Source organism: Miniopterus schreibersii (genome assembly GCF_964146895.1).
Source record: "Miniopterus schreibersii genome assembly, chromosome: 19".
NCBI classification, from domain to species: domain Eukaryota; kingdom Metazoa; phylum Chordata; class Mammalia; order Chiroptera; family Miniopteridae; genus Miniopterus; species Miniopterus schreibersii.
In genome coordinates this window covers 10,707,179-10,720,011 of record NC_138119.1, presented here as the reverse complement: position 1 = coordinate 10,720,011, position 12,833 = coordinate 10,707,179, and the positions used below count along the sequence as shown (strand labels likewise).

General features: G+C 47.6%; 1 protein-coding gene across 1 annotated transcript; it reads left to right on the top strand.

Moving 5' to 3' along the window:
- Positions 1 to 4,496: 4,496 nt before the first annotated feature.
- Positions 4,497 to 4,724, top strand: SPRR4 (small proline rich protein 4; the record flags this gene model as incomplete). Its single annotated transcript, XM_081121052.1, has 1 exon — positions 4,497 to 4,724. One exon carries the CDS (start codon positions 4,497 to 4,499, stop codon positions 4,722 to 4,724), a length of 228 nt encoding a protein of 75 aa, XP_080977178.1.
- Between the last annotated feature and the right edge of the window lie 8,109 nt (positions 4,725 to 12,833).

Here is a 12,833-nt window from a genome sequence, read left to right as displayed (position 1 = left end):
CTGCTCTCAGGTGTCTTGCTCCCTAGAGAGAGAAGATGCAGAGCCTGGCCTTCTGGTTTCAATACAGCATGGCCCTCTGAGGATGAGAGAGCAGATGCAAGACTCAAGATGGCCGGGTGACGATGGTCCAAGGCCAGGCTGGGCAGTGGGGTTTCAGAGTGGGAACTACAGAGTCACCATTTCACTTGGCTTCTCCGGTCCTGCCATACCTGCAGGAGTTGTTTACATGTGGCGATTGATTCCAGGGGTGCCAGGGAGTCTCCCCCTTCTTCCTCCTTTGAAAGGAGAGTCCACTCTGGCTGGAAATCTGTCATTACAGATTTTAGAGACTTGGATCGGCCTTCTCTTCTAGTTTCAGGATCCAGCCACCATCAGAGCCAGTGTTCTCAGCCATAAAATTTATAACACAATTAGCTTTCTTCATAGAGTGTTGTGAAAACTGTATATGGAGGTGCTTTATGAGGTTTAACGACTAATAAAAATGCACCTGTGCCTGGCATGTGCGGACCAGGGGTCAGTGTGGGTCTCTTAGAGAAAGGAGGGAAGACAGGCTTGGCAAGGAAGGGAGCACCTGAGTGCCAAGGAGGGAAGGAGGGAGACTTGTGCAAGAGGTGGGAACCACCAGAGCCAACTCCATTTAGTCATTAACGTAGCCTCTGCTAAGAAGCAGCCCAGTGGCTCAGTCACTTCAGCTGACTGAAAATAGCTGTGACGTCAGATGACCTGTGATCCAATCCTGGCTTTGACATTAACCTCTCTGTGACGTTGAGCAGAGCATGTCCCAGTTCCAACTCTCGGTGTCCCCCTCGATAAGATGGGGATAGTGTGGTCAACAGGAAAGTTGAGCGCCAAGGGTTTGAAAAGTTGAATGTGTTGGTTGTAGATGAACTTGATGTCGTCTTAGGGATTTATGACCTGGAGCGCACGGCCCCTTCAAGGCCAGCCATGCTTCGGTCTCTATCTCAGCCACCCCTGGAGCAGCCTCGAGCTAAAATTCTCAGTCTTAAGCAGGAGCTGTTTACTGATCAAGCCAGAGGTCGACGAGAAGATTCAGAATAAAGACTCGAGTGTATTCCTGAGCAGCCGTGTGGTGACTGAGGCAGGGGGGTGGCTCCATCTACTCACTTGCACCCAGCACACCTACACTCAGGCCTTCTAGGGGCCAGGCACATGGGATGCCTTGATTTACCTCCATACCACGTCTGTCTTGCTGCATATTTCCCTTTTGGAGAGTCTGTGTCAGGGTGAACACAGTGGAGTAGGAGCGTGGAAGTGAGGGGTGCAGGTGGAGAGGGTGTTGTCTCCAAGATGGGATGCAGAACCCCGAATCCAGAGCCGATCTTAAAGATGGTGGGTTTGGGGGGAGGGGGAAGGAAGGCTTAATTTCAAAGGTTTAACTGATCCTGGAAAATGAGCAATATCCGGTCTACATATGACAGAAAGCTCAGGTAAGATCATTAGTCATGGTCCCCGCCCAGGGGCAGTCCTTGTCCACAAGGAGATGCTGGCCACTGTGATACAGTGGAAACAAGCTTTGGGAAATGTCCCCACCCGACTCTGCCCCTATCAGTTACATGTTGTTGAGCCATCAGCTAGCTTTCCTGGGTCTACTTTTTAACTGTAAAATCTGATTTAAACTACTCAGCAGAACTGCCATGAAAATTAAATAAGGAATTTGGAAATGATTTGACAATCACTTTTAGGTTTTTCAATCATTTCTCAGGCAGCCTTACACTTAGCTCAACAATGACAGAAATGAGCACATTGGTCTCTAATTGAGCAGGATCCTGAGGTCGAAAGGGGATCAGCCTCCTGGAGCAGTCCTGTCTCTCTCCCTCCCAGGGGCTTGGAGGCCAACTGAGGGTCAGAATTCTTTCCTCCCATCTGAATATAGTTGCCAGATTTAGCAGATAAAAATACAATTTGCCCGGCCAGTGTGGCTCAGTTGGTTGAGCTTCATCCCAAGCACCAGGATGTTCCCAGTTCAGTCTCTGGTTCAATTCCTGGTCAGGGCACATGCCCAGGTTTCAAGCTCGATCCCCAGTAGGGGGCGTGCAGGAGGCAGCCAATCAATGACTCTTATTAATATCTCTCTCTCTCCCTCTCCCTTTCTCTCTCTGAAATCAGTAAAAACATATTTTAAAAAATATATAATCTGCCCTGTTACAGTTGAATTTCATATAAACAATAAGTAATTTTATAGTATATTTAATACAATATTTGGGACATACTTACACTAAAAAAATATGTATCTTGTTTATCTGAACTTGAACTTGAACTGGGTACTCTGTATTTGATCTGGAAGCCCTAACCCAAAAGCCAAATTCTATCCCACCCTCTTTGACCACCACTTATGCCCATCAGCGCCTGACTCCTGGTGGGCAGGTCGGGGCACAGCACCATGTTGAATAAGCTTAGGGACACCATTCACATTCTTCAGCTTGTGCTCAAGGAGAAGTCACAGACAATCATATGCAAAAGGTCCTCACAAGATTGGGAAACACATAAGCCCTGTGTAGTGGGACAGGGCTGGGAGAGAGAACCTGTGGCTGGACTCTTGACTTCTCCTTCAATAATCTTTAAAACCCTGGGTTCTTTGAATCCTTCCCATCTCGGTTCAAATCCTATTCTGCTGCTTACCACCTATGGGATCCTTCTCAGCCTCACTTTTCTCATCTGCAAAATGGGAACAAAGGCATTTGCCTTATAGGGGCTATAAAGATAAAATAAAACAACGGCTTGAAAGGTGATCTCAGCGCTAGGCACCAGTGAGTGCTCAATAAATGGCAGCAAAAGCGACATTCATATTGTTGTCGAAAGTGCCCCAAGGCCATATGCCCCCTTCTTCTCCTCCTTCCTTAATGTTTCTTATAAATCCTCAGATTTGTTCTATTTTCAAAAGATCTTGAGTCCTTGAGTTTGAGCAAAGGCCTTACGTGGGTGAAGTCGGCTCTGGAAGATGGGGGCCCAGGGTGCTGGAACATCTGGTGGGTGTTTTCCGTCCAAAGAGTCTAGTCTAGTAAAGCAAGTCCCTGGAGGAAGTGCAGGTGGGAGAAGTGGGTGAGGAATTGCCTGGGAGGTGGTGATCAGGGCCACGCCAAGTGCCCGGGGCAGGTTGGGGGCCTTTATAAGGTTGCCAGGAGCGGCTGGCCATGAACCTCGCTCAGCTTCTCCTCCTAGGGTCCAGCTTGCGGCTTCGGTAAGTGGGGACGCATTCATCCTGCTGGGATCTGCAGGGCCCTTTCCTACCTTCTTGAACTGTCTCATGCCTCTAGGCCAAGCTCCTCTTCTTTCTCCGATAATCAGAGAACTGGCATAAGTCTCGTGACGATTAAGGAAATGTCATTCTATTCGTTACTTAGGAAATTCAGTCTCCGTTCTGTACCATTGCTAGGTGTGACAAGTTTCTTGATTCTGATTTTTCTCATTGAGGGGATATATTTAGAGCTGTAGCATTTTGTAGCCATTCTGATCTTTCTTCAAAGCTCCCTCCTGCCCTTTTGGCACTACCAATAAGCTTTTCAAACTTTGCTTTTAGCTTTACAGAAATTGTATTTTATATATTGTATTTTACACTATGCAGCTCCCATGTCTCATGATTGCCCCCTGGGACCTATACTTCTCATTTCTAATCACAAATTTAGAAGGTGAGGAATTCTGCCTACAAAGAAAGCCAGAGACCATGTCAGAGCTGGGAAGGCCTCAGACACCTTCCCGATCAGCATCCTTCAGATAAAGGCCTGGGGTCCAGATTGCCCAGAGGTACGCCTGGCCGGTGAGGAGCCAGTGCTCTTTCCTCTGAACCAGGCTGCCTCTTGGTGAAACATCTTCCTTATAGGCCTCTTACCTCCAATGATCTATTTGGCCTTAAATACCCTACCCTAGTTCTCCATGGAGGGCTAGAACCACTCTCCCACAGCCAAGTTAATGATTTGCCTTAGCACCCCCTGGGCAGTCAGGGATGGAGTTAGGATTAGAACTCAGTGCTCTGACTACCCGGAACAGGGTTTGCCCAGCCCATTATTTACACGCACTTCCCTCTGAGACAGAGGCTGCCTCTTCTTTATGCCCATCCACACTCATTGCACTACCCGGGTAACCAGTTGACATTGCAGACCCATCAGCTAAGAGCTCATGCCTTGATCTTGTAAAATGTCTGGGCTACCTTTAATCACCAACTCAGCATCCCTGTCATATTTTCTACTAAGACTTAGAAATAATCTACGCATTCAGTTGAGTCAAGAAGCCATGGGAAGATGAAGGAAGATAGGAAATCAGAGCAGCATAGAAGGGAAAGGAAAGGAGAGGAGGGTCACAACAATGGGTGTGTGTGTGAATCAATCCATTGACCAATCTGCGGCCGTTAATCGCTTATCACATTCCTGGCTGGTGGAGAAAACACTCTTCTCAGTGTTGGAAGGGAGAAGAGATGGAAGGAGCCCTTCTCATGGCGTCCCCTGCCCGGGTTTCTTTCAGGGTCACCTGTTCCTGCAGCAATGTCTTCCCAGCAGCAGCAGCAGCAGCTGCCCCAGAAGGCCCAACAGCAGCAGGTGAAACAGCCTTGCCAGCCACCACCTGTCAAATGTCAAGAGACATGTGCACCCCAAACCAAGGATCCATGTGCTTCTCAGGCCAAGAAGCAATGCCCACCCAAGGGCAAAGCCGTCCCTGCTCAGCAGACGTGCCCCATGGCCCAGCAAGCCCCCAAGAGTAAGCAGAAGTAAGGATCAGCTGGAATACCACCTGGGCGCCACCCAGGCTACCAGACGGGCCTCCCTTCTTCCTGCTCCTGTTCCCCCCAGTTCCAGGACTGTCCCTTCTCTCCCACCTCCTCCTACCCAAGGTCCAGTGAAGCATTGTCAGGAGATCTTCCCATTCAGATCCGCATCACACACCTCACCTTTGCCTCCAAGTCTACATCCCACCCTGACACCCTCCCAGGTGGACCTGAGGAGACCTCTTCCTCTCCAGCCCCCAGCTTGACCACAGCTCTGAAGCATTAATGGCCCAACACAAGGAATGTATCTGGGCTTCTTCTGGGGTTCCACCCTCACTGGTGGGGACACAAGAGGCCAATGCACAGCTTCTGCCTCATTTCCTTCCCCAGCCCCCACCCCCCCAGCTTCTCGCTTATTTCCTCCCCTAATAAATCTGTGCTTCATGTCATTATCTGTTTCCTGGCTCCAGTCTGTGATCCGTTCATTGGTTCAGAGGGGACATCTGGGGGAAGTGAGTGTGCGAGCACCTATGGGCCTGAGAATGCGTCCTCAAGAGCAGAGTTGCTCTCCAATAACTAATGGAAGGCCCGTTCCTGATGCATCTCAGGTAAAGGAATGGGAGAGAGAGCCCGGGGCCTAGCTGACAGGAGTCTGGGAAACTTGCCCTGGCCGGGTAGCTCAGTTGGTTAGAGCATCCTCCTGATACGCCAAGGCTATGAGTTTGATTCCCGGTCAGGGCACACGCAAGAATCAACCAATGATGCACAAGAAAGTGGAAGAGCAAACCCACTTCTCTCCCAGCTCCTCCTGCCCAGTGTCCAATGAAGCATTGGAGGTGGGAGAGAGAGTGTTTCTCTCCTCCCCTCTCTCTCTCTTTCTTCCTCTCTCTCTAATCAATTTAAGAAGAGTCTGGGAGACCCACGTAACGAATCACACCCAGGGAAGCGTAAAGGGCAGAAAAGTGTAGCTCCTGCCATTTGAATCGCCCAGCCTACCTGGCCAATGTGATTTTTGCCCCTTGGAAGTTGTCGTCCTGAAACAGCAGACAAAATAAATTTAAATGATGTAAGAGTATTACAAAGCACTTCTGCAAATGTGCAAATAAGTTTTTTAATTTGGATGTTTTTTCTTGTGCTTTAAAAAAATTTTTTTGTATTCATCGGAGTGACATTGGTTAATAAATTTATATAGGTTTCAATACAGTTCTATAATGCACCATCTGTGTATTGTATTGTGTGTTCACCACCCAGAGTCAAGTCTCCTTCCGTCACCACTTATCCCCCTTTCCCCTCTTCTACCTCCCCCTACCCCCTTTCCCTCTAATAATCACCATGCTGTTGTGTGTGTGTATGATTTTTTTTGCTTAATCCCTTCACTTTTTCACCCAGCCCCCCAATTCCTCTCCCCTCTGACAGCTGTCAGTCTGTTCTCTGTATCTCTGAGTCTGTTTCTATTTTGTTTGTTAGTTTATGTTATTCATTAGATTCCACATATTAGTGAGATCATATGGTACTTGTCTTTCTCTGACTGGCTTATTTCACTTAGCATAATACTGGCCAGGTCCATTCATGCTGTCACAAAAGGTAGGTTTCCTACCTTTTTACAGCTGAGTAGTGTTCCATTGTGTAAATGTACCATAACTTTTTATCCACCCATCTCCTGATGGGCACTTGGGCTATTTCCAGATCTTGGCTATTGTAAATAATGGTGCAATGAACATAGGGGTGCATATATTCTTTTGAATTAATGTTTCAGGGTTTTGAAAATATATTCCTAGAAGTGGAATCACTGGGTCAAAAGGCAGTTACATGAGGCAACCAATTGACGTTTCTCTTTCACATCTATGTTTCTCTCTCTATCTCCCTTCTTTTCTCTAGAATCAATGAAAAAACAATATATCCTTAGGTGAAGATTAAAAAAAAGAAAAAGTACATATTAAATGAGCCTGTTTATATAGGGTCAGGATGACTGGAAGGTGAAATAAGGGAGCTCCAGGGAGCTGATCAAGCTCTGTCTTGTTATCTAGGTAGATGGATGCAGTCACTTTGTTGTTGTTTTTGTTTGTTTTTCAAATATGTCTTTATTGATTTCAGAGAGAGGAAGGGGAGGGAGAGAGAGAGAAACATCAGTGATGAGAGAGTCATTGATTGGCTGCCTCCTGCACTCCCCCGACTGGGAATCGAGCCCGAAACCCGGGCATGTGCCCTGACTGGGAATTGAACCCCAATCTCCTGGATCCTAGGCCAACACTCAACGGCGGAGCCACGCCCGGCTGGGCAAAGATGCAGTCACTCTGTGAAACCTGCCCAGTCACAAACCCACCGGTACATTCCTTGCCACCTCCTCTGGCCAGGAGCTCCTTAAAGGCAGACTGCCCAGACCTTGGCGCTTGCATGGGAGTTGTTTTGACACTTAGTTCCCTTCAAGAAAGGGGCAGGATTCCGTAGTCAGGCTGAACAGAGCTGAATCTCAGCGTCTCCGTTTCCTAAGCTGTGTGATCGCATCTAGTTACTTAGATTCCAAGCCTTAGTTTTCTCACATGTGAAAAGCTCTAATGGTTTAATATTTAATATTTAATTATTTTCAGAATTTTTGTGAGGATTGGAGATAATGTCTATAAATTGGCTGGATGTAATATATGCTCAATAAATGATTGAGCTTCTTTTCCTTTACATCTGGGGAGGGAAACTGCCAGTGCCTTAGCATAAGGCCATGCCTGTGCCTACAGGGTGGCTTGTTACTGGCTCAGGGATCTATGCTAATATGTAACTGTTGTCTCTTGCCCAGCCTGGGAAAAATGAGTTCTGGCTCTGTACTAAATAGATCTGTGACCTTGAGCAAGTCCCTTCACCTTGGTCTTTTGTTCATATGTGAGAAGTTGATTTGGATGCCTTCTTCCTGCCCTAAAATTAGGTAGATCTTCACCCCAACCACATTACCGCTATGATGGTAGAGCCACTGGTCTCTTAATAAGCAGAGGACATGTGTTTGGGACACGAGCAAACCCAGAAAACGAGAGAAAGAGTAAATGAATAAATGAACACGTGAAAGAAGGTCAGATTCCATGAACAGTTTCAGACTGTGGTAACTAGAAGATCTGAAAAGAAGCAACAATTGTGTGTTTTAGGTGATTTGGAAAAAAATAAAGATTTCTTTTGCATGGGCAGGGGAAGGAAGAGGGCAGAAAAATATAAATTTAGTCCTTCAGGACTCCGAAAGTCATCATTTGGCCCTGCCAGAGCTCCTTGGTGGGAGGAAGCATGGGCCTCTGATTCACTATAAGAAATCAAAATATGTCACTCCCAAATATGCCTCTTTGACATAAAAATTATTTTGAGCTGAAGGCAATTAAGAAAGAGCAAACACAAAAGTACCTTGCCCCTTTTTCTGCTAGAGGCCGGACATAAACTTTTCTTTTACTGGAGACAGACTCTTATCAGCCCAGAAATGGCACCAGAGGGATCTGCAAACAAACCTTCCTGCATTAGTTACCCCCTACGTTTATCTCCCCACACTTTGCTGCCCTTAGAAGCCTGGGACCGCTTTCCCTTGTCCAGTCACTTCTCTACAAATGTATTGTTTTTTGTTGAAGACGTTATATAAGTTGCAGTCCTGGGCCACAGCTTTAATTTCGGTTTTAAATTTCTCCCTCAAGATGCGCACACATAAATAAACTGTTTTTCTCTTAATCTCTCTTTTTTCTTTTTTTTTAGTTCTCACCCGAGGATATGTTTTCATTGATTTTAGAGGGAGGAAAGGAGAGAGAGAGACATTAATTTGCTGTCTCCCATAGAGGCCCCAACAGGGGATCGAACCTGAAACCTAGGTATGCGCCCTGACCGGGAATCGAACCCACAATCTTTTGGTGTACAGAACAATGCTCCAAGCAACTGAGCCACCCGGCCAGGGATAGTCTGTCTTTTTTAACAAGAGTCCAGCTAAAAACCTAAGATGCCTAGAGGTCAAGTTTTGCCTCCCCTGTAGCACCAAAATGCCTGCAAACCATTCACAGGTGATGCAAGATCATCTCCTGGCTCCAGACCACTGGCTCCAAGACCTGCTCAGCCTGAGCCTGCCCTTTGATGATTCCTTGCGGGGAAGGTGGGGTTCAAGGGTGTGTGGAAGTACTTAGCTTTCCTTGGATGGGATTTAATTTCTTCCCAAGGCTCCCGATATCTTCAGGCCAAACACCCACATCCATCAGCATCTAGTTGCGTCAACATCAATATGTGCCCAGACACCTTAGCACTCACCTGCACCTCCTCCGACCCACCTGCACCTCCTCCGACCCACCTGCACCTCCTCCCACCCACCTACACCTCCTCCCACCCACTGACACCTCCTGCCACCTGGGGTAGGCCAGGGGACTGGGACTCTCCATCTAGATTCAGGCACTAGGAGCTGAGATATTCTGTTAGAGTAGTGATTTTCAACCTTGATAGTTTCTGAGGTCTTTTAAAAAATTAACTCATTAAATAAAACTAAAGTGGAGACCAGACAGGGGTATTTTTTAAAGGAAACCAGATGATGTGAATTGCAGTCAAAGTAGAAAAGACATTGGGTTTAGAATCTAGTGTTTCCCTACTTGTCTGATCATAAAGCCACCTGATAAGCACTTCAGAAATACAGATCCCCAGGCCTCCTTTCATTATTTCTATTTATTAGGATGGAGAAGTTGAGCTTGTATTTTTTAAATTTATTTTTAATTGTTGACAGTATTACAGATATTCCCCCATTCCCTCCAACTTTGTCCCCTCCCACCCAGGCCTTCACCACACTATTGTCTGTGTATATGGGCTATGCATATATGCATGGATGCTCTTTGGTTAATCTCTTCCCATCCCCCCAGCCCCTCCCCTCTGACCTCTGTCAGTTGGTTCCATGCATCCATGCCACTGGATTGATTTTGTTCATCAGTTTATTTTGTTCCTTAGATTCCACGTATAAGTGAGATCATGAGATAGTTCTCTGACTGGCTTATTTTGTTTAGCATTATAACCTGATAAGGGGTAGGTTTCCAAAATATATAAAGGACTCATACAACTCAACAAAAAGAAGCCAAATAATCCAATTAAAAACGGGCAAAGGACCTGAAGAGACACTTACTTTTCCAAAGAGGACGCACAGGTGGCCAATAGACATATGAAAACATGCTCGGCATCACTAATCATCGAAGAGATGGAAATTAAAACCACAATGAGGTATCACCTCACACCTGCCAGAATGGCTCCATCAACAAATCAACAAACAACAAGTGCTGGGGAGGGTGTGGAGAAAGGGGAACCCTGGTCCACTGCTGGCGGGAATGCAGACTGGGGCAGCCACTGTGGAAAACACTATGGAGGTTCCTCAAAAGATTAAACATGGAACTGCCATTTGATCCAGTGATCTCACTTCTGGGAATATATCCTAAGAATCCTGAAACACCAATCAGAAAGCGTCTATGTTCACAGCAGCATTATTTACAATAGCTAAAATCTGGAAAGAACCCAAGTGCCCATCAGTAAATGAGTGGATAAAAAAGCTGTGGGACATTCACACAATGCAGCTGTAGTTTTTAACCAGCATCTCAAGTGATTCTTATGCTTAGGTCAGTTGGGGAAACACTGCTCACCCATGGGTATTGGGTTTCAGAAGCTCACCAATGCTGACTATTTCTCCACCAGACTTCATGCTTAACATTTGGTTGACATTCAGCAAATATGTGTTAAACAGACAACTGACCATTTCACAAACCAAGAAAATAATGAAATGCTCTGAGTTACTGGAGATGCGATTCCAATAATTGATGTGCTTCAGATCCTAAGAAGAAACATACTGATACCTAGTAGCCACCAACTATGCTCTAGCCACTATAGTAGTTGCTTTGCATATGTAATCCCATTTAATAACAGTTCTGGAAGCCAAAATTATCATTTCTAACGTATGGGTAAGATATATTGAGATTCATAAGGGCCTTGGAGTCACAGTACTCGATTTGCATCTTGAACTTGCCACCTATTTGCCATGTAAACTTGAGCAGGTGACTTATTCTTTGTGCTTCAACTTCCACATCTATAGAATGGGTTTAATGCCCAGTTCCAAGCACTGCTATTGTGACAATTAGCATCAAGTGTCCAGAACAAAGTCTAACACTTTGTGGGTGCCAATCAGGTGGGAGCTATTGTTATTTGGAAACCTCCCCAATATTATACACACACACAGCTGGTAAGGACCAGAGGCAGAATGTGAGCCCAGGTCTCCATGTTTCCATACCTGTGATCTGTGGAGGCCACTCTGCCCTCTGGAGGTGCTGGCTCTCAGGGGTGAGCAGGAGCAGCTGGACAAAAGGGGAAAGACCAACAACTACAAAGAGCAGTCGCCTCCAGTGGGCTGCTGGATTCTCTGCAGACAGTGTTCAGCTGTGGGCTTGTCACTGTGCCCCTTCGACAGCCCAGGGGGCAATGAGTGACCAGACAGGGAGCACACCTAGCACGTCTGGGACAAGCAGCCAACACTCTGCTCCTCACAGTGATCATGGGGAGGGTGAAAGTAAAACTCTCCGAATACTGCTTGTTTCTAGATGTTGACATATTTCAGACATGGGCTACTATGGAAAAATGGCTGGGATTAAAATTCTGCATGGCTTTCTCTGCCTGCTCTGAGTCTTGGGAAGTAGAGTGGGGGGACACCTAAGTCAGGAAAGGCCTGCTAACCGGTTAGGCTCAGGGCCAGCCTGCCCTGCTCTGTAAATGGGTGCTGAGCCAGAGGCAGGCTCGGAACCATGGAGGATTCCACAGCTGGTCCAAGGGGAGCCAGGCTCAGACATGGGAAGGTCAGCAGCCTCCCGTGAAAGAAGGGGCTTCTCCGACGGGCTGAGAAACCCTGGGAGATGGACTCACCATTAGAAGTCACCCGTTTCCCCCCCTTTTTAATGTGGGGAGTTTGTAGGACCAAATTCACCAGCTAGTGCAATTTGATGGTGAATCCAAGCTTACCTGAAGAGGAGAGTGGCCTTAGCACCAACCCCTGGGTGAGCTCCAGGCAAACAAACAGGGAGAAGTTGCTGGCAGTCAAAGGAAAGTTCCAGAGTCCGAGCCAGAGTGGTGTGGGGTGGAGAGAAGGAAGCACAGGGCAGGGCAGGCAGGAGAGCAGGGCCAGTGTGGGTCCTGAGGGACAGGAAACTCCTTGGCATCCAGGGCCAAGGTCAAAGGATGGCACAGAGTTCCCAGCTTCAGAGCTGGGTTCGGGGCCTCCAGGGCCTGAGACAGCTGGGTGGGGAGGACAGAGGAGCAGAAAGCAGGTTCCAGGGCTGAGACTCTACCAGGTGCAGCAGCAGGTTCTTCCCAGGGGTCCCTCTGTCAGGGGCCCCTAGGAGCCAGTTGGGGGAAGAGAGGGACCCGGCTCAGGCCCAGAGGGGAGCTAAAGTGAGGCAAGAGGCTTGTAGCTCAGTGGAGCAGATGTGTGGGGAAGGCAGTGGGAGCGCTGTCTCTCCTTGGCTGAGCCCTTCTTTTCTCAGCCCATTCCTGAAGATAAGAGACTTTCCAGCAGTCTCTGGGCCTCTCTTTACACATAATGTCATTCATTCATTCATTCATTCATTCATTCATTCGGTCGGTCGGTCGGTCGGTCGGTCAGTCAGTCGTTTATTTAATCGCCAGCTCACCGAGCGGCTACTGCATACCAGGCACCGTGTGAGGACGGATGTGGACCAATGGTTATGGGGACACAGTGGGAGGTGACTCAGGACTGAAGTCAAGGAGAGGTGACTCAGCTGGGGAGCCAGCAGGTGCTCCACAAATATTAGGTGTGTGCTTGGTGGGAGTGCAGGGCAATGACGAGGAGGAACTGTCCACACACCTGGGTTGGAAGGGTGATCTGGATTTTCCTACGGCCACACCCAGTAGCAGACTGTGTTTGGAGGGCAGCTCTGAGCTTCGGTTATACGTTATGCTGATCAAATGCTGGTTAAGGACTCAAGGAATCCCTGTTCTTATGTCCCCAGAAAAGAGAAGACTGTGGCAGAGAATCTTCAGGAACTGGCCACAGGGGAGGGAAGGTGTAGCTGGGCAGGCACTCAGAGGCCGCTCACCTTCTGCCATCCCAGGGTTGCTACGGTCAGGGTGCCCAGGCCTT